Below are 26,690 nucleotides of genomic sequence, written 5' to 3' on the forward strand. Positions count from 1 at the left end.
GCAGCTCGAGAATTCAGCTCGAAAATCAATCCTGTGTAAACGTACCGTACTTTATTCAGTGGCGGCTCGCCAACAGGGGGCGCTGTCCCACAGCAGTAGTAATTATAACAGCAGCAGTATCGACGGAAGTAGCAACATCAGGACCTATCAGTCGTATCTGTAGGAGTGGGAACCCACCCTCTTCAGTTCAATGTTTATCTAAGTGTGTGTGTGCGTGTGTGTGTGTGTGTGTGAGAGAGAGAGAGAGAAACCCCTTTTGAGCTGAGCACCACATGGTCTGAGTGTCTTTGTCTTTGTTTTGACAGTGAAAGTGTCCACATGTGTCTGGGGTGGTCTGAGGCCCTCGTCTTCAGTCAGACCCAGGTCCTGCAGCCAGACCTAGGTCCTGCAGTCAGACCCAGGTCCTGCAGCCAGACCCAGGTCCTGCAGTCAGACCCAGGTCCTGCAGCCAGACCCAGGTCCTGCAGCCAGACCCAGGTCCTGCAGTCAGACCCAGGTCCTGCAGTCAGACCCAGGTCCTGCAGCCAGACCCAGGTCCTGCAGTCAGACCCAGGTCCTGCAGCCAGACCCAGGTCCTGCAGTCAGACCCAGGTCCTGCAGCCAGACCCAGGTCCTGCAGTCAGACCCAGGTCCTGCAGCCAGACCCAGGTCCTGCAGTCAGACCCAGGTCCTGCAGCCAGACCCAGGCCGTAGAGTGAGCCCTCCTGTCCATCACCCTGACCTGCACCGGACTGACATCCACCACACGCCAAAGTGAACGGGGTCCCTGGTTCCTGGAGCTGCTGGGCGGGGCTGGCAGCTTTCATTTGGTTTAGTTTAAAAGAGAAAAACGAGGCGCAGACATGAGCAGACTGAGAGGAGACGCCCGGAGCTGCTTTAATAACTTAGAAAACATTTATGTTACAGCAGAACTACAGGAACAGTACAACAGAGAGCTGGGAGAGAGCCGCCTTCTCCATCTGAGACACACACACACACACACACACACACACACACACACACACACACACACACACACACACACACCACACACACACACACACACACACACACACACACACACACACACACACACAGAGCCTTAATCGACTGAAGTATGAAGTCTCAGCAGGAAGATGTTGAAATCAAGCGAAAACGATGCGACTGACTCCAGGAGGTTTCGGCTCCTCCAGAAAGGCCCCGGCTGTTTCCTCAGGTACCTTCCTCACTCATCCCACCTGTCTGCAACTGTCTTTGTTACTAAAAATAATTCTTCCATTAATTACAAAATAAGGCAAAAATAAACTTTGCTGATGATGCAGTGACTTACTTTTGTAAGCTGGTTTCCCGACAGGCAACACTGAACATCCGGTGTTTTCTGTCAACCGTCGACCGGTCATGTGATCTGAGTGTACTCCTGTCTTTTCTCATGATCCCCCTGTCCCACTGCAACTAGCGGGTCGACTCATGTTTTCGACCCGCTTTTGTGTCCTTTCCCACTGCCTGCAGACCCGAGTCTAAACCGCCTGCTGGCGAGCCGTGTCGCTGCGTCTTCCCGCGCTGATGGTGTCCCACGTTGATGACATCATCAGCGTGACGGAGCAAAGCGAAAGTAAACAATGCAGCGGAACACAGTCCCCGTTACCTGTGGACGAATCTCCTCTTCCCCACGGATCAGGAGGAGCTCTCTGGTCTCGCTATCTTGCCAATACTGGGTCATGTTGACGAAAGAAATCTCACGCCGTGTCCAGAAACAACAACTAGTGCGCCAACGTAGCCGCGCTATGTCGACGTCATCACGTAAAGTACCGCGTCGACTCGCGTCTGCCTTTCCCACTCCCTTTCGCCCCTCCCACTAAAAACCCTGGTCGATTGCAGAGTTTGAAGACCCGGGTCTAAAAGCTGATTAAACCCTTTCACGCTGCATGAGGAGCCGGGGGCTAGCGGGTTTGAACGGGTTTTTTGGCCGGTGGGAAAGGGGCTTAAGTCATGGTTGCTGTGGAGTCTGGAGGATCGTGCTCTTTGTGGCTGTTGACTGTTTAGTGTTGAAGAGTTTAGCAAAGTTTTCAGAGTTCTGATTGTAGCTGAAGGTGAAAAAATATCATTCCACACAATAACTTTAATTCTATAAAACATCTTAGAATTTGTTGGGGTTTTTCTACTTGTCTGTCAAATGAATTTTAACTCTATTTCCATCAAGTATTTACACTGGACTGACACACATCAGCGTGAATGGGAAAGAAGCGGATCTGTAACGAGCTCCAGTCTGCTGACCAGAGGCTTCTGGGAGCGCCTCTTCAAGCTTTGATAGATGTCCTGTTTTCACGAAGTGACTTTGAACTGGAAAACACATTCAAATCGTTCCGAACGTGCTGGTGAAGTCAGACTTCAAAATGAGCGGTGACAGTTTTTTTAGTGTACTGAGATCACTGCGTGTGTTTCACCATCAGGAGTTTTTCAGAGAAGCAGACGTTTGCAGCGGGTCAGCCGTGCAGCTGCACAGTGGAGAGAACCAAGTTTCCACAAACTCAAAGCTCTGCTCCTGTCTGAAGCCTGGTGCTTTTCCTCTGCAGAACAGGAAGTGGGACATGTTTTGGGGCCTGTGGCTCAACGTGGGTTCGATTCTCACCAGCAGAGGGCAGCAGCGTCTCTCCTTCATATAGAAAATATAACACTATATTTTACAAGAGGACTAAGAGAACAGAACATCTATTATCTTACAAGGAACAGCGTACAGGTAGACTTATGTACAGGAAACATGTGGACCCAACAGAACCAACACTTCACTCTCCTCTGGGTCAGAAGATCCAGTGACGTCTGTCATTTGGAAACTAAACATGAGCCGTCCTCAGTCGCTCAAAGCTGGAGCTGCAGTCCTCTGGGACCACCAGCAGAGCTGTAGACCACCAGCAGAGCTGTAGACCTCTGGGACCACCAGCAGAGCTGTAGACCACCAGCAGAGCTGTAGTCCACCAGCAGAGCTGTAGACCACCAGCAGAGCTGTAGACCACCAGCAGAGCTGTAGTCCACCAGCAGAGCTGTAGACCTCTGGGACCACCAGCAGAGCTGTAGACCACCAGCAGAGCTGTAGACCACCAGCAGAGCTGTAGACCTCTGGGACCACCAGCAGAGCTGTAGACCACCAGCAGAGCTGTAGACCTCTGGGACCACCAGCAGAGCTGTAGACCACCAGCAGAGCTGTAGACCACCAGCAGAGCTGTAGTCCACCAGCAGAGCTGTAGACCTCTGGGACCACCAGCAGAGCTGTAGACCACCAGCAGAGCTGTAGACCACCAGCAGAGCTGTAGTCCACCAGCAGAGCTGTAGACCTCTGGGACCACCAGCAGAGCTGTAGACCACCAGCAGAGCTGTAGACCACCAGCAGAGCTGTAGACCTCTGGGACCACCAGCAGAGCTGTAGTCCACCAGCAGAGCTGTAGACCACCAGCAGAGCTGTAGACCTCTGGGACCACCAGCAGAGCTGTAGTCCACCAGCAGAGCTGTAGACCACCAGCAGAGCTGTAGACCTCTGGGACCACCAGCAGAGCTGTAGTCCACCAGCAGAGCTGTAGACCACCAGCAGAGCTGTAGACCTCTGGGACTATTTCCTCAAGTTTAGACGACAAATGTTTTCAGGGTTTTTTTGGATCAACCCTCAAAAATCCAGAAGTGACGACTGAGAACAGAAAGCAGCTGGACTTCATGAGCTGCTCCTCCTCTGCTGCCACCCTCAGCCTCTCAGGAGGGTTAGCGTCCAGCCACAGCGCCCCCTAGAGCCCAGGAGGAGCCAGAGGAGTGAGAGGAGGAGGAGTGAGAGGAGTGAGAGGAGGAGGAGGAAGAGCCAGAGGAGTGAGAGGAGGAGGAGTGAGAGGAGTGAGAGGAGGAGGAGTGAGGAGTGGCGTTCCAGAGGGGGGTCTGGGTGGAGGTTCTCAGAGAATCCGTGTTTTCAGCCATCAGGACTGCAGGCTGAGCTGGACCGAGTTCAAGCAGTCAGTCTGCCCCGCCCCCTCCCGCTGCCCCGCCCCCTCCCGCTGCCCTGCCCCATGCCCCGCCCCCTCCCGCTGCCCCGCCCCCTCCGGATGCGGGGGGCCGTTGTGCCGGTCCCGCCCCCCTGCCGCGGCCCCGGGCTTGACGGGGATCCTGGAGGTCTGGTGTCCGTTTGGAGACGAGCCGCGGCCCGTCTCCTGTTCCTGAGCGTCGCTGTCCGTCCTGCTGTCCGTCCTGCTGTCCCCCGCTGGACACTTGTTGGACGCTGGCTTCTCTCCCCCGTCCTCCTCCTCGTCCTCCTCCTCGTCCTCGTCCTCATCCTCGTCGGAATCGATGCGGTTCAGTCTTTTCCGAACGGGTCGGTCCTCCTCCGAAGACGACTCGGAGTTGTCTGTCTCGTCCTCGTCGTCGGTGGACGGCCGCCGTTTCTTCAACATCTGGGCGAGGCGCCTCCGCCGCTGCTCCGACAGGATCTCCCTGCGCCTCCCCCGGCCCATCTTCTGCGGGTCGTCCACCTTTCTGTCCGTCCTCTTTAACCTCGTCCTACGGTTTCGTTCTCCGTCCTCCACTCCTCTTTTCTTCAGCCGCCTCCCTTTCTCGCCGTCCTCCACGGTGTGTCCGGTCCTCCTCCGGAGAGCGTCCTCCACTCTTCTCCTCTTGGTGACTCGACTCCGTCTCCGCTCCTCCTCCTCGTCATCGTCATAATCGTCCTCTTCCTCGGTGTCTCTGGAGGACGGCGACGCTACAGAGAGAAGGTAGAAATTAGTCCTGACACAGAAGATCAGCAGATTTGTTTCACTGTTTCCATGGTGACGCCTCGGCAGGCCGCAGACTGACCGTCACTGAAGTCGCTGGACAGACGCTCCTTGCTGGGTCGCCCTCGGGGGCGGGGCTTCTCCTGGGCGGCCGGCGACTGCGAGTTGTCCGACGACTCCGACGTCTCTCTGTAGTTGACCTGCTGGCTCTGGCCCCGCCTCAGGCCCTGCCTCTTCTTGTCAGAATCGCTGTCGGTCGTGTCGCTGAACTGGTCCGAACCTTCGGGGGACAGGAGGACAGGAGGACGGGGGACAGGAGGACAGGAGAACAGGAAGACGAGAGGACAGGAGGACAGGAAGACAGGAGGACAGGAGGACGGGAGGACGGGGGACAGGAGGACAGGAGAACAGGAAGACGAGAGGACAGGAGGACAGGAAGACAGGAGGACAGGAGGACGGGAGGACGGCATGACAGGAGGACAGGAAGACAGGGGGACAGGAGGACAGGGGAACAGGAGAACAGGAAGATGGGAGGACAGGAGGACAGGAAGATGGGAGGACGGGATGACAGGAGGACAGGAGAACAGGAAGACGGGAGGACAGGAGGACAGGAGGACGGGAGGACAGGAGGACAGGAAGACAGGAGGACAGGAGGACGGGAGGACGGCATGACAGGAGGACAGGAAGACAGGGGGACAGGAGGACAGGGGAACAGGAGAACAGGAAGATGGGAGGACAGGAGGACAGGAAGATGGGAGGACGGGATGACAGGAGGACAGGAGAACAGGAAGACGGGAGGACAGGAGAACAGGAAGACGGGAGGACAGGAGGACAGGAAGACAGGAAGACGGGAGGACAGGAGGACGGGAGGACGGGATGACAGGAGAACAGGAGAACAGGAAGACGGGAGGACAGGAGGACAGGAGGACGGGAGAACAGGAAGATGGGAGGACAGGAGGACAGGAGAACAGGAAGACGGGAGGACGGGATGACAGGAGGACAGGAGAACAGGAAGACGGGAGGACGGGATGACAGGAGGACAGGAGAACAGGAAGACGGGAGGACAGGAGGACAGGGGGACAGGAGGACAGGAAGACAGGAGGACAGGGGGACAGGTTCTTCAGAGTCTCCAGGAGACACGATTGGTTATTTGTTAAAGGTGCTGTAGGCAGGATTTTGCTAGTCACTGCTAATGTTTCTGAGTTTTCTTTGGATTAAATGTCAGAGTACCCATTGATAATCCTTTAGGAGTGTAGCATAACTGCTCTACCGCGAGGGCGCAGCGTTTCCATCTGTCTCTGTTCTGAGCTGAAAAGGAATCTCGGCAGCTCCAGGTATCTTTGACCAATCAGAAGAGCCCCTGAGGCTCTAACCGTGATTGGTCGAGGGGCGTTCGTCACACGTTCTTGTGGGAGGGGCTTAACTTGCGTAAGGGCGTGAAGTCAGAGAAAACAGGACAGGATTGGCTGTGCTGGGTTTCAAATTGCCATCTTAGATGGGTCAAATCGCCATCTTGCTGAGGTAACCCTAAGTAAGATGGCGGAGATGCCGAATCCTGCCTCCAGCACCTTTAATGTGCCTGCTAAACGGCGCCATACTACTCAGGGACAGGAAGTGCAGCTGGGAACGCCACGGCTCCACCAGAACCACCCAGTCCCGCCTGGTGATCAGCGCCTCGCTGCACCGGCTGCAGAGACCAGGAGGGCCGATCCGCCAGCAGACTCCACTGCTGTCTTCAGCCTGTCTCTGTCCTCCTGTCAGCTCCAGTAATATGTATCAGTACTCTAAATAAATGAAATACAGTCAGAAATCATGTCTTCAGCAGGAGCTTTATCCCTATAAGCTGTCAGAGTCAGTCCGGAAGCTTCGTTCTGCTGCCCCCTGCTGGACAGAACAGGCTGCTCTCCCTGTTGCGGTTCATGACAGGCTCCTCATTCCACACCATAGTTTCAGGGTTTTAGCGTGAGTTTCCAGAGGCTGCGATCGGGGCGGAGCTGGTAACGGAGTCAGATCGTCACCCTGAGAAGCAGCAGCTGTCTGGGACCATGAGCTCAGTTCTAACGTTCACGGTAGATGTACGGTGATGGATCGTGGAAAAAATGTTGTTCAAGCAGTCGGAATCAGAATGCGACCCAGAAGGACAGGCTCCCGACAACGGAGAGTGGAAATACTGTGTCTGAATAGCTACTTGGTTAGTTACAGTTACTACCAACTCGCCACTGCTACTCCTGCTAACCGTAGAGGACTGGGAGGGTTCTCAACATCGGACTGAATCAACAGAGTCTATCAGCGAGGTTCCAGCTGCATCTCCAGGAGGCGCACTTATGTCCAACTGTCCTCTTCTGGTCTCCATGTATGTCCCTTCAACCCAAACGGAACAGAAAGTCTGGTTCTGAAGAAAAGAACCAGAAACCACAAAGGTTCTGCAGGGTTCTCCTCTGACCCTGGTTCTGCAGGGTTCTCCTCTGGGCCTGGTTCTGCAGGGTTCTGCTCTGGGCCTGGTTCTGCAGGGTTCTCCTCTGGGCCTGGTTCTGCAGGGTTCTGCTCTGGGCCTGGTTCTGCAGGGTTCTGCTCTGGGCCTGGTTCTGCAGGGTTCTGCTCTGGGCCTGGTTCTGCAGGGTTCTCCTCTGAGCCTGGTTCTGCAGGGTTCTGCTCTGGGCCTGGTTCTGCTCTGGGCCTGGTTCTGCAGGGTTCTGCTCTGAGCCTGGTTCTGCAGGGTTCTGCTCTGGGCCTGGTTCTGCAGGGTTCTCCTCTGGGCCTGGTTCTCCTCTGGGCCTGGTTCTGCTCTGGGCCTGGTTCTGCAGGGAATCAACAGTGACGTCTCACCCATGTCTTCATCGCTGTCCTCCTCTTCCTCGGAGGAGCGTCTCCGCTGCCGTCTCGGCCTCTTCTTCGCCGGGCGTGGCGGCCTGCCGGCTTTGTGTTTGGGCGCCCGCCTGTGCCGGGCCTTCCCGTCCCAGCTGCCCGTCTCGCTGCCTGCGTCTTCATCTTCGTCTTCACCGTCGTCCTCGGCTCCCGACGCCCCGAAGTCCTCTTCCTCTGAGCTGAGGGAAGAGGAAGAGGAGGAAGAGTGTGGGACTCTGGCCACGGAGAGGAAACAGGAAACGGATGCCAGCTACCTGTTGCTGAGCAGGAACTCGTCCTCGCTCTCCGCCACCGTGCTGTCGCTCTCCAAGTCGTTCAAACGCCGCTTCTTCCTGTTCCGGGCAGCGACGGTCTGACTCCTGATTGGCCGCTGAGCGTCTTTCCCGTCTTGGGACAGGATGGCGGCGATGGCCCGGCCTCGCCCGGATCCTGCTTCAGGGCGGTCAGAGTGAGTGGCTTTGAAAGGGACAGTCCTGGAAAGTCCAGCTGTGTCCTCACCCCCACACAGGTCTCGGATGTCCTCCTCGATGGCCTCGTCGATGGCGTCGTCAAAGTCATCGAACCTGCAGGACGGACCGCAGAAGAACTTCACTCTCTCATAACATTCATGCTAACCTGCTAGCGAGCACGCTAACACGGTCCCTGGGTTCTGATCATGTGTTCTCTGCAGCTCAGTTCTGGTCCTGTGTTCCTCTGTGAACAGTGAGACCCCCGGTGGACAAACGAGGAACAGCAGCTCAAGAGACTCTTGAAAAATCAGGAACAACATCTGGATTTTAGCCTCCTCCTCAACATGAACACCATGATGCTCTCAACCGCTCTGGACCGGATGTCTGCTTCAAAGGTACCAGTAACGTTCCTGCTAGAACCTCCTGGAGAACCACAGCAGCACAGCTAACCCGAGTCCCGCAGGAGAGAAGAAGCGTCACCTGTAGCTGATGTGCTTCCTGGTTCGGGTCGACCTCCTTCCCAGGTTCCTGCTCTTCTTGGGATCTTTCTTCTTGGTGGACTTGTCCTCTTCTCCGTCCTCGTCGCCCTCCTACAACACAGGAGACCGGGTGACTCTGACTCACCTGCACCTGGCCGGACCCAGACCCGGACCAGGACCCGGACGCAGCCCGGCTCAGCTCCCTTCACACACCGCCTCCAGGCCCGCCAGCCTGACAGGAAGCGGCCGCTCCACTGATTTCCTCTCAGAAACCTCGTTAGTGATGATTAAAGAAACAATGGAATCATTTGAAACAGCTGGAGTGACGAGTGACGGTCCCCTGATGACGGAGAACTCTGAAAACCAGCATTAACCTGCAGACAAGAGAGCACGAGCAAGAACACACACACACACACACACACACACACACACACACACACACACACACACACACACACACACACACACACACACACACACACACACACACACACACACTCCTTCCATCCAGCTAACAGTGTTTGTTGAGGCTGTTCAGACCTGACCACTGCTGTTAAGCCCCACCCACTGCTGTTGAGCCTGCCCGCTGCTGTTGAGCCACACCCACTGCTGTCAAGCCCCGCCCACTGCTGTCAAGCCCCGCCCACTGCTGTTAAGCCTGCCCGCTGCTGTTGAGCCACACCCACTGCTGTTAAGCCTGCCCGCTGCTGTTGAGCCACACCCACTGCTGTTAAGCTCCGCCCACTGCTGTCAAGCCCCACCCACTGCTGTTAAGTCCCACCCACTGCTGTCAAGCCCCGCCCACTGCTGTTAAGCCCGCCCACTGCTGTTAAGCCCGCCCACTGCTGTCAAGCCCCGCCCACTGCTGTGTGCTGTAGGCAGGGTAACTTCAGGAGCGCCACTGAAAGCACAGGCTGCTTTGCTGAGTTTAGAGAGCTGAATAGTCCCCAGACGTCCAGGCGTCCAGGCGTCCAGGCGTCCAGGCGTCCCGGTCTGTGGGACCACACTGGCTACGTCTCCATGCAGTCAGTCTCGGGTTCAGGTCTCTGTTCCAGCAGGTAAACGGGTTATTCCAGATGTTCAGACGCTTCCTCCTGTTTACAGGACCAGGACCTCCCCATCCAGACCACGGCCACAGACACCATGACTGCATTTACGCCTCCTGCCACTAGGGGTGCTGTTTGCACGTTCAACCTTATTCTACACAGACACCACAGAAGAAGAAGGGCTGCAGGCTCTCTGCATGTTGTTAGGAAGAGTGTTTAGCCGGCAGGACGTGGTGACATGTTCAGTGCTGCGATGCAGCGTTTTTTCAGTGACAGAGAAGAACTGAACCATCGCTTCACGTTTTATTTACTGAGCAGCAGCTAAACTGTGTCAGCAGGGGCTCCTGGACTCAGAAGACCTGATTCCCTGCAGATAGAACATGGCAGAGCAGGATTTAATGTCTCTTTCAACCGGGATATTCCGATGCGCGTTTATATGAGCAGCAAGAAGTTAGAAAAGGAGCAGCACAGGGGTAATATTGGGGTTTTTTACAACCAGAATATGAGCATATTGGGGGTTTTGCAGGTGTTTACATGGCCGTGCTCAACAGGGTTATTGGGAAGATTCCAGTTCAGAGAGGGCTACTGCCTAGGGTTTCAAACACCCAGAGATTGGAATAAGGAACGCCTCTCGCGGGAAGCTGAAAGAAACTGGGTTTTTGGGGGGTGAAAAACACATATATAACAGCATCTTGCCACAGTTATACCTATTACAGACTATAAGAACACATTAGGCGACACACACCTACAGCAGCAAGATTGCAATAACTCATGATCAGCTTGATCAGTTTGTATTTGAGGCCTACAGTGAGACAGTTATCATTCCAGTATCATCATCATGATGGACAGCAGCTCTCAGCCACTGCAGCGGACGGTAGAGGAGCTCAGCAGCTCCTTCAGAGGAGACTGAGACCCTCAGAGCAGGAAGGAGCTACCACAGGCCTCTCATCCCCACCGCTGTCAGACTGGACACTTCTACTGTGTAGAATATGAGCAATAATCCTGGACATTATAATATCCTGCCCCCCCCCCTTAAGAAATTCAGCAACACTTTATCATCCATTCACTCCGCTAAAACATATTGTACATATTATATATCATACTGTATAGTTATATATTGCATCTTGTATTCTATATATTATATATTTCCTGTTATATTTTTAAGATTCAGGTTGTACATACAGTTAGATCTTCATTGTCTTTAGCTTCTATTATCAATCCTACTATGATTTGCACTATAACTTGTTAATTATTGCACCATTCATTACTTTTGCACCCCGCTGTGGGTTCTATGAGCCTATACTCCTGTAAATGTCTCCACTGTGAGATTAATAAAGTCTTCTATTCCTATTCTATTCTATATTTATTGCTGAATGTGTAAAATAACATCAAACAGCTGCTGTCTCTTCTGGATTTTAACATGTTCTTTTTTTATTTTCAACTAAAAAAGTGCAAAATCAAAACTGAAAAACCTTCTGAACAGAAAAACCAACAAGGTTCTGTTTCTAAACTGAAAACACTCCACAGTCTGCAGCAGCAGACACACATCAATGAACTAAACATGATATATCCGATATGGAAACGGCACAAACTTACATGTCTCTGGAAGCCATGCTGCTGCTTTAATGTTGTGATTTACTTCTTCCCACGCCTCTGTGACTGTTGGCCAATGAGCTGCCGCAGCCTGCTAGGAACGGTCTTTTTTGACCAGTGAGATCAGAGTGATTCTGTGTTGTCGAGCCATCTCTGTCAGCTCATTGGTCACAGAACCTCAGAGAGCCGGTGAACAATTTACCCTAAGTTTTCATAAAAAAGCGCAAGTTCCATTGCTCACGTTTTGACTCTCACAAAAGTACGGAACAAAGTGCGTTCCTTTTCAGCTCCATACGGAACGCACACTTTTAGTCCAAATACGGAACGATTCCGTTTTTCAAGGAACGGTTGGCAACTCTACTACTGCCTGACTGTCAACATACTCAGAGCACCTGCGAGTACTCAGTGAGCAGGGAATCAGGTCTTCTGAGTCCAGGAGCTCCTGCTGACACAGTTTAGCTGCTGCTCAGTAAATAAAACGTGAAGCGATGGTTCAGTTCTTCTCTGTCACTGAAAAAACGCTGCATCGCAGCACTGAACATGTCACCACGTCCTGCCGGCTAAACACTCTTCCTAACAACATGCAGAGAGCCTGCAGCCCTTCTTCTTCTGTGGTGTCTGTGTAGAATAAGGTTGAACGTGCAAACAGCACCCCTAGTGGCAGGAGGTGTAAATGCAGTCATGGTGTCTGTGGCCGTGGTCTGGATGGGGAGATCCTGGTCCTGTAAACAGGAGGAAGCGTCTGAACATCTGGAATAACCCGTTTACCTGCTGGAACAGAGACCTGAACCCGAGACTGACTGCATGGAGACGTAGTGACTGAGCCCGGCTGATTCTGGACTCAGAGTCAGACTGAACCTGCAGATCAGCCTGTGATGAGCTGAGAGAAAGCTCTTCTGAAACTAAACCACTTCTTCACCCTCTGCCTGAGAACAACGGAGCCAGGAAGGTTTCCCAGCTCTTCCAGAGGTTCAGACTGTCACCGAGGGAGGGGGGGTCAGGAGGGTCTGGAGGGTCAGGAGGGTTTGGAGGGTCTGGAGGGTCTGGAGGGTCTGGAAGGTCTGGAGGGTCTGGAGGGTCAGGAGGGTCTGGAGGGTCTGGAGGGTCTGGAGGGTCTGGAAGGTCTGGAAGGTCTGGAGGGTCAGGAGGGTCAGGAGGGTCTGGAGGGTCAGGAGGGTCAGGAGGGTCAGGAGGGTCAGGAGGGTCTGGAGGGTCTGGAGGGTCAGGAGGGTCTGGAGGGTCTGGAGGGTCTGGAGGGTCTGGAAGGTCTGGAAGGTCTGGAGGGTCTGGAGGGTCAGGAGGGTCTGGAGGGTCTGGAGGGTCTGGAAGGTCTGGAGGGTCTGGAGGGTCTGGAGGGTCTGGAAGGTCTGGAGGGTCTGGAGGGTCTGGAGGGTCTGGAAGGTCTGGAAGGTCTGGAGGGTCTGGAGGGTCTGGAGGGTCTGGAGGGTCTGGAGGGTCTGGAGGGTCTGGAGGGTCTGGAGGGTCTGGAAGGTCTGGAGGGTCTGGAGGGTCTGGAGGGTCTGGGTTTTCAGGAGTTCTTCAGTAGAGTCACTCACAGGGATGATGTTCTCCACACTGATTCCAACGTAGACCAGCCGCTCCCGCCTGCAGCAGCCAGGGAACAAGGAGCGGCCATTAGCTCTGTGTGCGAGTGTGTGTGTGTGTGTGTGTGTGTGTGTGTGTGTGTGTGTGTGTTCACCTCCTCTCTGCTCTCTCCTTCTTCTTCAGGGCGCTGTCCAGATTCTGCAGCTGCTCTTCCAGTTTCTCACACAGAAGTTTCTGCAGGAGGAAAACCAGCATGAAGCAGACCTGCCTGGCCCGTCAGGTCAGAGGTCAGGCCTGTTTCTGCAGGTCAAAGGTCAGGCCTGTTTCTGCAGGTCAAAGGTAAGGCCTGTTTCTGCAGGTCAGAGGTCAGGCCTGTTTCTGCAGGTCAGAGGTCAGGCCTGTTTCTGCAGGTCAGAGGTCAGGCCTGTTTCTGAAGGTCAGAGGTCAGGCCTGTTTCTGCAGGTCAGAGGTCAGGCCTGTTTCTGCAGGTCAAAGGTCAGGCCTGTTTCTGCAGGTCAAAGGTCAGGCCTGTTTCTGCAGGTCAGAGGTCAGGCCTGTTTCTGCAGGTCATGTCTCCACCAATCCTTCTGGTGTAAAACTGAGTCAAAAGTGCGCTAAGCTCCTCCTGTCACTGTTGCATCCTGGGTGTTTTTCCAAACTCCCAGACAGCAGGACTGAAGGTCATTTGAAGCAGCAGGGTCAGCTGGGGTCAGTGTTAGGGTCGGTTGGGGTCATAGGTCAGTTCCCCTGGCAGTAGGGCAGGTCAGGCTGCAGGCTCCTGCAGGTTCTCCGGGGGAACCCCAGGCTGACCCTGTTCTGGCTCCTGCAGGTTCTCCAGTGGAACCCCAGGCTGACTCTGTTCTGGCTCCTGCAGGTTCTCCGGGGGAACCCCAGGCTGACCCTGTTCTGGCTCCTGCAGGTTCTCCGGGGGAACCCCAGGCTGACCCTGTTCTGGCTCCTGCAGGTTCTCCGGGGGAACCCCAGGCTGACCCTGTTCTGGCTCCTGCAGGTTCTCCGGGGGAACCCCAGGCTGACTCTGTTCTGGCTCCTGCAGGTTCTCCGGGGGAACCCCAGGCTGACCCTGTTCTGGCTCCTGCAGGTTCTCCGGGGGAACCCGGGCGAGGCGGTTCTTACGTGCTGGCAGGGCGGACAGAACCACTCTCCGTCGGGGATGAGCATGAGCGGCGGGCGCAGGCAGGCGGTGTGGAACCCGCCGTCACACGAGTCGCACAGCAGGATCTGCAGAGAGGAGACCAGGGGCCCTGTGGTGATCAGGTCATCGATGGAGTCGCCCTGCTCTGGTTCCGTTAGCGTCACTGGACGGCAGAACCGGGCCAAACACCAAGACTGGTTCCAGGACCCGGAGCTGCTGCCCCCCTCCTGATTCAGCTACACAGAACCACCTCCACCCACCACAAACCCCTGCTCAAGAGAACCAGGGAAGAGGAGAGGAACCTCCCGTCCTCCACACCCACTGTGTGAGGTGTGTGTGAGGTGTGAGGTGTGAGGTGTGAGGTGTGTGTGAGGTGTGAGGTGTGTGTGAGGTGTGAGGTGTGAGGTGTGTGTGAGGTGTGAGGTGTGAGGTGTGTGTGAGGTGTGAGGTGTGAGGTGTGTGTGAGGTGTGAGGTGTGAGGTGTGAGGTGTGAGGTGTGTGTGAGGTGTGTGAGGTGTGAGGTGTGTGTGAGGTGTGTGTGAGGTGTGAGGTGTGTGTGAGGTGTGTGTGAGGGGTGAGGGGTGTGTGAGGTGTGAGGTGTGTGTGAGGTGTGTGAGGTGTGAGGTGTGTGTGAGGTGTGTGTGAGGTGTGTGTGAGGTGTGAGGTGTGTGTGAGGTGTGTGTGAGGTGTGTGTGAGGTGTGAGGTGTGTGTGAGGTGTGTGTGAGGTGTGAGGTGTGTGTGAGGTGTGTGTGAGGTGTGAGGTGTGTGTGAGGTGTGTGTGAGGTGTGAGGTGTGTGTGAGGTGTGAGGTGTGTGTGAGGTGTGTGAGGTGTGAGGTGTGTGTGAGGTGTGTGTGAGGTGTGAGGTGTGTGTGAGGTGTGTGTGAGGGGTGAGGGGTGTGTGAGGTGTGAGGTGTGTGTGAGGTGTGTGAGGTGTGAGGTGTGTGTGAGGTGTGTGTGAGGTGTGTGTGAGGTGTGAGGTGTGTGTGAGGTGTGTGTGAGGTGTGTGTGAGGTGTGAGGTGTGTGTGAGGTGTGTGTGAGGTGTGAGGTGTGTGTGAGGTGTGTGTGAGGTGTGAGGTGTGTGTGAGGTGTGAGGTGTGTGTGAAGTGTGTGTGAGGTGTGAGGTGTGTGTGAGGTGTGTGTGAGGTGTGTGTGAGGTGTGAGGTGTGTGTGAGGTGTGTGTGAGGGGTGAGGGGTGTGTGAGGTGTGAGGTGTGTGTGAGGTGTGAGGTGTGTGTGAGGTGTGTGTGAGGTGTGAGGTGTGTGTGAGGTGTGAGGTGTGAGGTGTGTGTGAGGTGTGAGGTGTGAGGTGTGTGTGAGGTGTGTGTGAAGTGTGTGTGAGGGGTGTGTGGTGTGAGGTGTGTGTGAGGTGTGTGTGAGGTGTGAGGTGTGTGTGAGGTGTGAGGTGTGTGTGAAGTGTGTGTGAGGTGTGAGGTGTGTGTGAGGTGTGAGGTGTGTGTGAGGTGTGTGTGAGGTGTGAGGTGTGTGTGAGGTGTGAGGTGTGAGGTGTGTGTGAGGTGTGAGGTGTGAGGTGTGTGTGAGGTGTGTGTGAAGTGTGTGTGAGGGGTGTGTGGTGTGAGGTGTGTGTGAGGTGTGTGTGAGGTGTGAGGTGTGTGTGAGGTGTGAGGTGTGTGTGAAGTGTGTGTGAGGTGTGAGGTGTGTGTGAGGTGTGAGGTGTGTGTGAGGTGTGAGGTGTGTGTGAAGTGTGTGTGAGGTGTGAGGTGTGTGTGAGGTGTGAGGTGTGTGTGAGGTGTGAGGTGTGTGTGAGGTGTGTGTGAGGTGTGTGTGAGGGGTGTGTGGTGTGAGGTGTGTGTGAGGTGTGTGTGAGGTGTGAGGTGTGTGTGAGGTGTGAGGTGTGTGTGAGGTGTGAGGTGTGTGTGAGGTGTGTGTGAGGTGTGTGTGAGGTGTGTGTGAGGTGTGTGTGAGGTGTGTGTGAGGTGTTCTGGACGTCTGGAACAGTTTTAAGCTGATTAAAGACTCAATCGACCGGCTGTCTCACATGATAAACAATATTCAAACTGAGCTACAGACACTGGAGCCAGGACCACATTTCAACTCGGGGCAACACGACAAAAAAAACAAGCGGGGCGCAGCGCGGCGCAGCGGGGTGCAGCGCGGCGCAGCGGGGCGCAGCGCGGCGCAGCGGGGCGCAGCGGCGCGTCCATCCAGGACTACTAACCCGCTGACAGCGCTGCAGGGCTCCACCTCCATCCAACCACCAGACCCGCTGCAGCACTAACACAAAGCCTGAACCAACAACTTCTTATTATTGTTTTGTGTTTTCCAGCATTTTGGGGAAGTTAACCGACCTGTTGATAAGAGGAACCGACGAGAGACGCCGGGGGGGATGGGGTTTTTCCCTTTCCGAAGACATATGAAACCCTCCGTCCACAGACACCAACGCCCCGTCAGGATGTGAACTCCAAACCCCCCCCTGACTCAAACACGCTCCACACCTAGAATTATTCCCAGGGGGCACAGCCCTGTCCCGGGGGGCACAGCCCTGCCCCGGGGGGCACAGCCCTGTCCCGGGGGGGCACAGCCCTGCCCCGGGGAGCACAGCCCTGTCCCGGGGGGCACAGCCCTGTCCCGGGGGGGCACAGGGCTGTCCCGGGGGGGACAGCCCTGTCCCGGGGGGCACAGCCCTGTCCCGGGGGGGCACAGCCCTGCCCCGGGGAGCACAGCCCTGTCCCGGGGGGCACAGCCCTGTCCCGGGGGGGCACAGGGCTGTCCCGGGGGGCACAGCCCTGTCCCGGGGGGGACAGCCCTGTCCCGGGACTCCACACTCAGTCCGACTCCGGCCGTCCGTCCTGCTGCAGCAGCTGTCACGGCGCCTGTCAGAGACCTTCACTGTTGGTGGGAGTGAGGGGGCGGGGCTTAGTGAGAGGTCAGCTGCTCTGTCTGAACAACAGTCATTAATGACAGCAGAAAACAAAGACTGGTTCTGATAGATAACTTCGTAAAGTTTCTCCATTTACACAAACTACTTCTGGAAATGTCGCGCTGCCTCGATACAGAAGCCAGAGAAGTGATCAGCGCACGGCGAGAAACCAGTCAGATGCTTCCAAAGTGTGAAACACTTAAGGCGGGCCTGACTCGCTCTGATTGGCTAAAACTCCTGAACACTGAGAACCCCTGGTAGTTAGAACTGTCACTTGAACCTACACTAAGGAACTTTTCAACCTAGCCACCATTAGATTCATTTAGATTCATGACCTCGTCGCTATCCGTCCTTCACACAGCCACTGGAAACAAATGAAGGCGAGTTCAGTCCGACAGCACGCCACCGGGAGCAGCATTTTACCACGCCACACGCTAGGCCTCATGGGAACTGTAGTATTCCTTCAGGAAAAACACTACCGCTTATGTCCACTGGCGCCGCCAAAATCAACCAAAACTGAAAGTTCCTCAGTGTTGCTTTAATGACCGGTTACAGAGAAGAAGAAAAAACCCCAAAATATCTCCACACCGGATTTCCGGCACTGTGCCGGAGGTCTTCAAGCCCTGGAGGTGTGTGTGCGTGTGTGCGTGTGTGTGTGTGTGTGTGTGTGTGCGTGTGTGCGTGCGTGCGTGCGTGCGTGCGTGCGTGCGTGCGTGCGTGCGTGCGTGCGTGCGTGCGTGCGTGCGTGTGTGTGTGTCCTCTCACCAGCTCGGGGTGGTTGGGCAGGCCGCAGTGAGAACAGGCGTCTTCACTGTGGATCTCCTCTGATTTACAGGACTCGGAGGAGGAGGAGGAGGAGCTCCCTGCTTTGCTGTCGTCCTCTCCTCCTCCTCCTCCTCCTCCTCCTCCTCCTCCTCCTCCTCCCTCCAGCTCCTCCCCCTCGTCCAGTTTGCGTCTCTTGGCCCGGATGTTGGACCAGCGGGGGTGTCGGTGCCGCCGTTTGCCCTGCAGACAGATCCTTCAGTCTGTGAATCACTGTTTCAGTTTGAGTGTCGATCAGATCAGAGGAAGTCTTACCCTTCGTTTCCTGACCGGTCCCACTGCTTCAGCTTTTCTGTTTTTCAAGCCGCGTTCCTCCTCGTCTTCGTCCCGGTCCCGGTCCCGGTCCTCGTCCTGCCTGCCTTTGGTGGGAGGAGCCTGCTTGCCGCGGGGCTTCTTCCTGGCGCTGGCGGCGGCCTTGGAGCTCGGCCTGCAGGTTGGCAAAGCAGATGATCTTCCAGGAAAAAGGTGCAGATGAGGTGAACCAACAGTCAGAATCAAGCAGCTGCAGCAGCTACAACCGTCAGATGAAGTTCCCTGTGAGACACACCTGCAGATCCTGGCCGACCTCCTCAGAGGCCGCCCCCCCTCCTCCTCCTGGACCTCCGGCTCGGCCTCCCTCTCCGGCGCTCTGCCTCCCCTCCCCCGCAGCTTGTTTCTCCGGTGAGGCGGGATCTTGATCTTCAGCCGGATTCCTTCTTTCTGGAGTTCCGAGGAGGCCTCCTCTCTGGGAACCTTCCTGCCCTCTGATGCCGCTACAGCGTCCTTACCTGGGGCTGCCAGCCCGCCGTTGAGCCCCTCCCCCTGAAGGGTCTTTTTATCCTGATGGTCGACCTTCAGAAGCGAGACGCTGCAGCAGCGCGTGTCGTTTTCCCGGTCGCCTGTCTTCGGCCTGTCTGCGGCGCGGACGCTCGTCTCCGTCCTCCCGTCAACGCTCTGGGCGTCTTCCCTCCGCGGACTCCCGTCCACACCCGTCTTCCTCTCCTCCTTCGGCTCCTCTTTCGTTCCTCTCCCTCCGTCGTCCGGCGCCGGTCTCGGAGACGGGGAGACGGGGTCCCCCGCGGTCCTCTGTCCGCCGTCCGCGGCTTCGGGGATCCGGTCCAGGTCCCTGGGAGCGGCGTGAGGAGGAGGAGGAGCGGCCTTCCTCACCAGCACCGACTGCCGGCCCGGCTCCTTCTCCTCGTCCGCTCTGCCGGGCCGCGGGCCGTTCAGGCGCTCCGACGGGCTGCGGATGACCCCCACGTGGCCCACCGGACCCGCCGGTCCCACCGGACCCAGAACTCCATTCTGCCCCTCTGTGTGGGGGAGGGGCAGGGACGGCCTGCCGTTGGTCTTCTGCTGTGGGACAGCCAGGGCAGCGGGGGGCGCTGTGGAGTTGGACAGCTTCCCCTCTCTGGCCTGACTGTCGTTGGTCTGAATGACCGAGGGGTTACACACGATGATGCTGCAGCCGCCGCCGCCGCCGCCGCCGCCGGGCAGGCTGCTGGGGAAGCTCTCGGCCAGCTTCAGCTCTCTCTTCTTCAGGGGGATCTTGGCCTGCTGGTTGCTCCTGACGACCGCCCGCTCTGCCTCCTCCTCCCTGGTCGCCCCTGGTTTCAACACGGTCTTGCTGGGCGCCATGACGACCGACACGGCGTTGGCTGGGCCGTCGGCGGAGTCCCTGGACTCGGATTTGATGACGGTGGTGATGGTGCTCACGCGGTTGTCAATGACGGACGGCTTGTGGTCGATTCTGGTTTTGTCCACTTCGGCTTGGGTGTTTTCCTGCTTCACGGACTGCGGCTGCTCCTGCTTCACCACTGAAAGACAGAGGACCAATCAGATCGCTGCAAACAGCCAGCCGCACAAGAAGCATCCTGCATCCATCACGTCAACACTGGAGGGAAGTGTCTGCCTGTTAGCAATGGAATAATTAGCATTTGTGTTTTAGAGCTGCGACCATCAAGTATTTTTGGAATCGAGTACTCTGTTGATCACTTCTTTGAGTAATGGAGTACTCTACATTTGGGTCACGTGGTGTACGTTCCACACATGCGCACTGATCCACGCCTCCTCGGGGAGCTTTTCTGTTTATCTGCTCTTTTATTACAGAATATTTATAGAAAATGAAGCTCATACATTGTTAGTCTATTATCATTTCGTTTATTTTTTAGCCTTTTCTATTTCTGAATCGCGGGGCGGCGCCCAAGCGATTGCACTTTCACTTTCATTTCTATCTCATTCCTCGGGTCAGAGGCTGCTCTCGACGTTCACCAGTTTTCCATTCTCTGGAAGTTTCTGTAGACGGAGCAGCAGCCTGATGGCTTCACAGTCACTTTACTGCATGGTTTGTGTGCAGTGGCGCTCTGACACAAGTCTACACCGGCGCGACCGGCACGTACTGTACACGCAACGTGGCCACGCGCAGGGCTGCGCGCGGACCCCAGCGGACAGAAATTCACGACGGGACAGGCGTCAGGACCCGGTCCAGCATCGCTTGGATATGTCAGCCAATCACAACAATCCGGGTGACACACGCGCACGCCACATCTCTCTCTCTCCCTCACACACAAATGTGTGCGCGCACCCCATCACCACGTGATGTTAATTAAACAAAGCCTCGAGGTATAAACTTTGCCTCGATCATTTTTTGTACTCAAGGTACTCGAGTTACTCGAGTAATAGTTGCAGCCCTATTGTGTTTTGTATTTAGTCGGTGAAATGTTTCTCATTTTAACGTTTCTCACAATACTTCCATGACCACTGTGCTAACTGTTAGCATGCCAATGGGTTTTCCCATACACGTTAGCATAGAGCTAGCAAGACTCTTTTCATAGAGCATGTTGTGATTTACGGTGTTTTACAGCGTGTCGTCTGTGTTGACAGCAGAATCCAGCCCTTAATGATTAATCTGCCCCTGAGAAGAGCGATGTCTTCTCTTCAGAGCGGATTTCACTGAAGAAGCTTCTTCACTCCTGCCACTATGCACATACATCTATGGCTCTCTGCACGTATGTCTATGGCTCTGCAGGCACTGTGCTGATTGGCTCTTAGCCCTGCCCACTCTGAATGTAACCAATCAGATGGTGCTGTGGGCGGGACGATGCTGGAGGCAGAGCGGACTCCAGGCAGAGAGACGAGGCTGAAACCGAGTCAAAACGATCCGTTTCATACTGATCCCTTAGACTCTGGTTCTGTCAGTCTCTGAGTTAGCTATCGGTTCTGGTTTGGTTCTGTCCAGATAGTGGTTTCAGATTGTTCTCTGTATTATATGTTGTGTGTCTGTATTATGCTCTCTCTCTCTCTCTCTCTGTGTTAATGTTCTGGGGATGTTGATCAGCACATTCAGTGAGGACATGGCGGACTGTCTCTGTGGTCGGTGCTCTGCTCAGGACTTGGTGCTTGAGGTTGAAAGTTGAGGACAGACTCACTTGTTGCAGCCGATAGAGAAGTCTCAGCATATGTTACACGGATAAAGGGATCAGTGGACACTGTTGAAGGACGACTGTTTCAGGTAAGAGTGAGCTCTCTGCTTCCTGCACCCCACCTGGAGCTGAAGGCCCCTCCTCCTCCTCCTCGGGGCGGAGCCTGCAGTCGGTGGGCTCTTCTCTGTTGGAGGGCTTGGAGTCAACCAACTCTTCATCTGCATGATTGAAACAGAACCAACAGAACATCCCGGCACGTTTACACCTGTTCAATTCAGTGGGAGCCAGTAGAACAACTAACACTGGTTAGTTGAGAAGCATGACAACTGTTCAACCTGTGGCCCTGGAGAAGTTTGTGGTTGGACTGGATTTTAATAACATTAGTTGATATCATTTTCATGGCAGTTCTGCAGTTTTATAATATAAATGTTTTAGGACATCCGTCTTCCCCAGCTGATATTAAAGGAGGTGGTACGGTCCATCACAGTGCAAACACACCTACATGCACGTCACCACTCAGCCTAGGAAACATGCTCTGGGTCGTGGGAAGCCAGAGAAAAACCCAGCTCAGGCAGAACATGTAAACTCCAGACAGAGTCACAGCTGGGTCTTGAACCTGGGTCCTCCTGCTGTGAGGTGGCACAGGGTAGAGGTCTCCTCTGGGGACAGGTTCCACGATCTCTGGTGCTTCCATGTACATGAGCAGATTCCTGAAAGCTCTCAATCCTCCGACTTATTCCTAAACTTCACGGCCAAAGGAACAACGGCTCTTCACCGAGCATACCTGCATCTTTCCCTGCAGGGCTGCTCCTCCTGGACGCCTGGCTCTGGTTCTGGTCCTGGTCCTGGTCCTGGTCCTGGTTCATGCCAACCTGAGCCTTCAGCAGCTCCAGAGCCTCGGCCAGGTCATTCCGAGTCCTGCGGAGGCAGGAAGCGGTCAGCTGGAGCGGCGCCGCAGGAGGAGGCGCGGCCAACGGGAGCGTTACCTGACGATGCACCTCCAGGTGGACCCGTCCAGGTCGTCCTGCTCCTCCGTGTACAGCCGGACGTTCTGCTCCTGGTCCAGCTGCAGCCAGTACATCAGGCCCTGCCGGTCCCGCCCGATCGGCTGCAGGCGCATCTTCTCCGGGTCCTCCTCGTTCACCACGGTTTTGAACTTCAGGTTGTCGTCGAACTGACACTCACACAGATACTGAGGGGCGAAACGCAAACTGAGCAGGATGACGAGCGCCGCGGGGGAAGAGACCGTCGGGGTCGTTACCGCCTACCTTCAGGATGCTGGATTTACACTCCATGGACATCTCCTGGTAGCCCTTCTGCTCCAGCTCCCACGCCCACGTGCTGTTCAGCTCCTGACAAACCTCCAGAGAGAGAGCACAGCGTCAGACCAGGCCCGGCTCTGGACCTGAACCCGCCACTCACCCCGGTGGCACGAGTCCCCCGAGCGCTCACCTTTGCCAGGTATTTCTCCCAGCGGTCGGTCGTCACAGACCTCCCCAGTTTCCTGAGCAGCTTGACGTGGAGCTCCACTAGCGGTTTAGGAACTGACAACACAAAACCCAGATGGAAACGTCACTGCCTTCAAGAATCTGCTGTAAGTTCAGCAGAACAAACGGAAGAACCTTTAATCAGCACGACTGAAGCAGCATTACATGTCAGCGAGACGTTTTTATTGATCACACTACTGCAGAGAGATCTCTGCTCAGTCTGGACTCAAGTCTTCAGTGACACCTGTGGATTACTGAATTCAGGTGTTTTAGCAAAACCTCGTGCCACAGCTTTTTATCATCACGCACATACAAAATAAACCTCTTGGACAATGCTACGCTTTAAACCCTGTGGAAGCAGTTTGGGGAAGAACCATTTCATTCCAAACATGAACGCCGTCTCGTGGATGAAGCAAGGCCCTTAAAGGCTCTGACGGCTGAGATGAGCTGGAGTGGAGAGCACGCTTCGAGCAACCAATCTCTATTCCAGAAAAACGATCTGGGTTCTCTGAAGACGCCACAGCATGCCTCCTTTACCCAGCACACTTCATCTGGACAAACTCTCTGCTCAGGAAACATTAAACTGAAAAATCCACACCCTCAGACATCCCAGAAACAGTGCTGTAAAAATATAAATGAGAGCTGTACAAAAATCTGAAAGAAAGTAAATCAGAGCAGAAAATCTGATGAGGCTGATTTTTAACCCAGTCTTCACCCACAGCTGGCTGAGACCGTGAGCTGGATGAAGGGGTGAAGAGGATGGATGGATGGATGATGGCTGTAATGATGCTGGTTAAATAGTGGATTCCTGCACATGCTTCCTCTGTCTTGAAATCTGTCTCTGATCTTCAGAACCCTGAGTGATGATCTTTGTTAGATTTGATCAATACATTTTTTAAGGATGTTGCACAGAATTTTTGGTCACTTTGACTTGTGTTTTACAAATAAAGTCAATTCAGTATTTTATATGTTGACTAAGATATTTAGAAAACATGAGGACCCTCCAGTAAAGAGAACACGGGGAGGATTATTCATTATTATTATTTCTTCATTTGTCTTTGTAATGCTTTCACTGAACTCTTCATTTACAGGAAATTAGTTTTCCTGCATGGTTTATTTTGCATGAAACAGTAAACCGAAATTCATGTCGCTTGATTAATTAAAAGTCATCATAACCTAAATATCTGCACGTTTATTACGACAGAAACCATAAAGTCATGGAAATGATGCACACGTGACAACACTGATTATTTTAAATAAATATGTGAGGTAATTAGGGGCTAGAAAAGCGTAATAGCAGAACTATCGAGGATGTAAGGCTAGTTGTTAAAAAGATAAAGTAGTAGGAATGTCAACCATCCCTTTCTAGAGAACTATAAGGTTCTAAAAGTCCTCCGGAAGACAGAAGTTCAGATAAACGCTGCGAGTCTTCAAGCTAACTGCTGTCTGCTAAAGCTAATGTCCACACTGCGCATGCGCACATCTGACAGCCAAAAAATAACAGTGTTTGAAACTAACGTCCCCGCTGGGTCCAAACTGCGTCCCCGACGCGGGACAAAGTGTCCCTGAGCCCCCGCAAACACACCCAGACCCGCAACGAAAGCACCGCCAACCGCCCCGATGCAGCCCGGCTGGCGTGAGGCGAGGCCGGTGAAAAATTCCACCTGACAGCCGTCCGGAGCTAGCTGCTGCTGCATCATGGCTCCCACGGCAACTTTAACGGATCGATGGCTCCGACGACACCGACGACCCGCCGCCCCGCGCCGGCCCGGACCCCGCGGGGCGGCGGGCCGAGGGTCCCCCTCGCCCGGCCCCCGGAGCGCGGCTAGCTTCGGGCTAGCAGCCGCCCGGATGTCTCCACACTACTTGTGCCGTGACGGTGCTCTCCGCTCCGAGGCGGACTCTCAGCCCGGCCACGACCCGGCGGGGCAGCCCTGCGTCCCAACCCCGGGCGTGATGCTGCCCCGCCGGGCCTGCCGGCCCGCTCGCAGCGCGCTCCCCGCCACCCTCGCCGTGGTGGTGGGGGTGCCGGTCGTGCCGGCCGCCGCTTCCTTCGGTTTCAAGTGTCGCAGCTCTCCAACGCTTCGCCCCGCGGACCGCGGCCACCGCGGACCCGCTCCGCCGCCGACCTCCTACCTGTCGTCGTGTCCCGCAGATACCGCTCCATCTGCGGGAAAGTCATCTCGGGCAAGTCCAGCGCCGGTCCGTACCGGTCCAGGAACGAGCAGACCTCCGCGAAGCTCGGGCAGAGCGGCGGGCCGGAGCTCATCACCACCGCCGGAGCAGCCATCTTTCCAGGCGGAGAGAAACGGGAGGGGAGGGTCGCTGCTGGGATGCGGCTCCGCGAATGAAATGAATGGAGGGAGTGGAGCGTCTGCCGGCGTCAGGCTGCGGGGGACGGGGGACAGGGGACGGGGCGGGCGCTCCCGGGTGACCCGGGCCCCCGGTCCGAACCCGACCCGACCGGACCGGACGGGCAAAGTGAAGCAAGGACGGACACGACGACAAGGACCATAGTGAGGATGAAGAGTTTTAAAAAAAGAAAGGGATAAAATATATATATGTATATGTATGTGTGTGTGTGTGTGTGTGTGTGTATATATATACATATATATATATATATATATATATATATATATATATATATATATATATATATATATATATATATATATATAGATGTGTGTGTGTGTATATGTATGTATGTATGTGTGTGTGTGTGTGTGTGTGTGTGTGTGTGTATATATATATATGTATGTATATATATATATGTATATGTATGTATGTATATATAAATATATGTATATGTATGTATATATATATATATATAATTTGTTTTTCCTTTTTTAAACTGGAGGAACAAATGATGGATTCAGTTGAGTCAAACATGTTCCTGATTTTAGAAGATTACAAGAAGGAGGTCCTGCAGGCCTGTTTAATGTGGGAGTTAAAGGTCAAAGGTCATTCCAGGTTCCTCTGTGTTACTGGAGGTTAAAGCAACACCATCAGGGTCACTTAAAGCGATACTTCAACATTTTGGCAAATTGGCCCATTTAGCGCAATTCCTTAGTCATCTAGAACAGCAGACTTACTGTTTTTGTGAGGGTGAGCTGTTGTTTATTCAGATTTGAGTCGGGGAAGGTTTTTGGGACGGACACAATGGAAGTGGATGGTATTTTTGTTCCCCCTCGTCAAACTCATCAAATACACAATCCAACAACCCCAAAACACTTTGGTGGACACGTTATAATCCGCACATTCACTACGCTGTGGAACACCAGCAAATAATATTGTAGCGTTACGACACTGAAGCAAATACTGGGAACTACTTTTTCTTTTGAAATCACTACGCCCAGACGCTATGTTTAGTAAGTAGTTCCGTCTTAGCAATCTTCGCATAAACAACTCAATCTCGCAATTTTGCATTAATATTCCACAGCGTAGTGAATGTGTGGATTATAACATGTCCACCAAAGTGTTTTGGGGTTGTTGGATTGTGTATTTGATGAGTTTGATGAAGGGGAACAAAAATACCATCCTCTTCCATTGTGTCCGTCCCAAAAACCTTCCCCGACTCACTTTTGGATAATAATCATTTAATGGATCAGCTGTTTTGATTGATGCCCAATTAGAACTGATTGTACCCACTGAGTCCAGGTTCTCATTAAATCAATGGATCAGCTGATTGATGTTCTGTATAAGATCTACAATCACAGCTCTAGTCCACCTAAGACGGGGTCGGCAACCCGCAGCTCCAGAGGCGCATGCGGCTCTTTAGCGCCCCCCAGTGGCTCCCTGGAGCCTCTTCAAAAATGTATGAAAATGGAAAAATATGGGGGGATATATTTTTCGTTTTAATATGGTTTCTGTGGGAGGACAAACATGAAAAACATTCTGAGCGTTTTACAATGCTGTAAAGGCGTGCATAACAAATATTACATTTCAACATTTCTGTCAACGAAGATTTGCGTCACAGCCTGCGACGGCGCGGCGCTGTCATGGGCCACGGATCCCAAAGGTAAAAAGAGAAAGATAGATATTCAAGTAAGAATGGACTGAATGATTTGCTTTTATTGCCAATGCAGAAGGATTGCCTGCATGTTTGCTTTGTAACCAGAAGTTCTAAAGACATTTTCAGGGAAGGCATGCTAAATTAACCCAGTTCACAGGGAGAGAAAAAGTGCTTCTGAAGAAATTAGAGGAGCGCAAAGATGGATTTAAGAAGTGGATTTCATCTCCAAACTCCACT

General features: G+C 54.2%; 1 protein-coding gene across 10 annotated transcripts; it reads right to left on the reverse strand.

Moving 5' to 3' along the window:
• Positions 1-2,965: 2,965 nt before the first annotated feature.
• On the reverse strand, positions 2,966-24,781 carry rsf1a (remodeling and spacing factor 1a). 10 transcript variants are annotated; one of them, XR_003931135.1, is made up of 19 exons: positions 24,578-24,781; positions 22,407-22,498; positions 22,223-22,315; positions 21,941-22,146; positions 21,739-21,872; positions 21,077-21,172; positions 18,101-19,349; positions 17,809-18,004; positions 17,497-17,736; positions 13,833-13,937; positions 12,853-12,932; positions 12,710-12,758; positions 8,516-8,625; positions 8,085-8,149; positions 7,841-8,018; positions 7,548-7,765; positions 4,804-5,001; positions 3,573-4,708; positions 2,966-3,138 (listed from the first exon to the last, which is right to left on the reverse strand). XR_003931135.1 is itself a non-coding variant. In XM_030087453.1 (18 exons), exons 1-18 carry the CDS (start codon positions 24,729-24,731, stop codon positions 3,933-3,935), a joined length of 4,215 nt encoding a protein of 1,404 aa, XP_029943313.1. In that variant the 5' UTR covers positions 24,732-24,781; the 3' UTR covers positions 2,966-3,932. The 10 variants fall into 10 exon arrangements, 4 of the variants coding, with proteins under 4 accessions (XP_029943313.1, XP_029943310.1, XP_029943312.1 ...); XR_003931130.1 differs by having other exon boundaries at positions 2,966-3,506; XR_003931134.1 differs by having other exon boundaries at positions 2,966-3,223; positions 3,422-4,708.
• Positions 24,782-26,690: the final 1,909 nt, after the last annotated feature.

This window comes from Salarias fasciatus, unplaced genomic scaffold, assembly GCF_902148845.1.
Source record: "Salarias fasciatus unplaced genomic scaffold, fSalaFa1.1, whole genome shotgun sequence".
NCBI lineage: Eukaryota > Metazoa > Chordata > Actinopteri > Blenniiformes > Blenniidae > Salarias > Salarias fasciatus.

Excerpts from the sequence above, each read along its gene's own strand:
- rsf1a (XM_030087450.1), bottom strand. The coding sequence starts at position 24,731 with ATGGCTGCTCCGGCGGTGGTGATGAGCTCCGGCCCGCCGCTCTGCCCG. Across the intron at positions 12,759-12,852 it reads AAGGAGAGAGCAGAGAGGAG|GCGGGAGCGGCTGGTCTACG; the intron begins GTGAACACACAC and ends TGGCTGCTGCAG. Across the intron at positions 7,766-7,840 it reads GAGTTCCTGCTCAGCAACAG|CTCAGAGGAAGAGGACTTCG; the intron begins GTAGCTGGCATC and ends CTCTTCCCTCAG.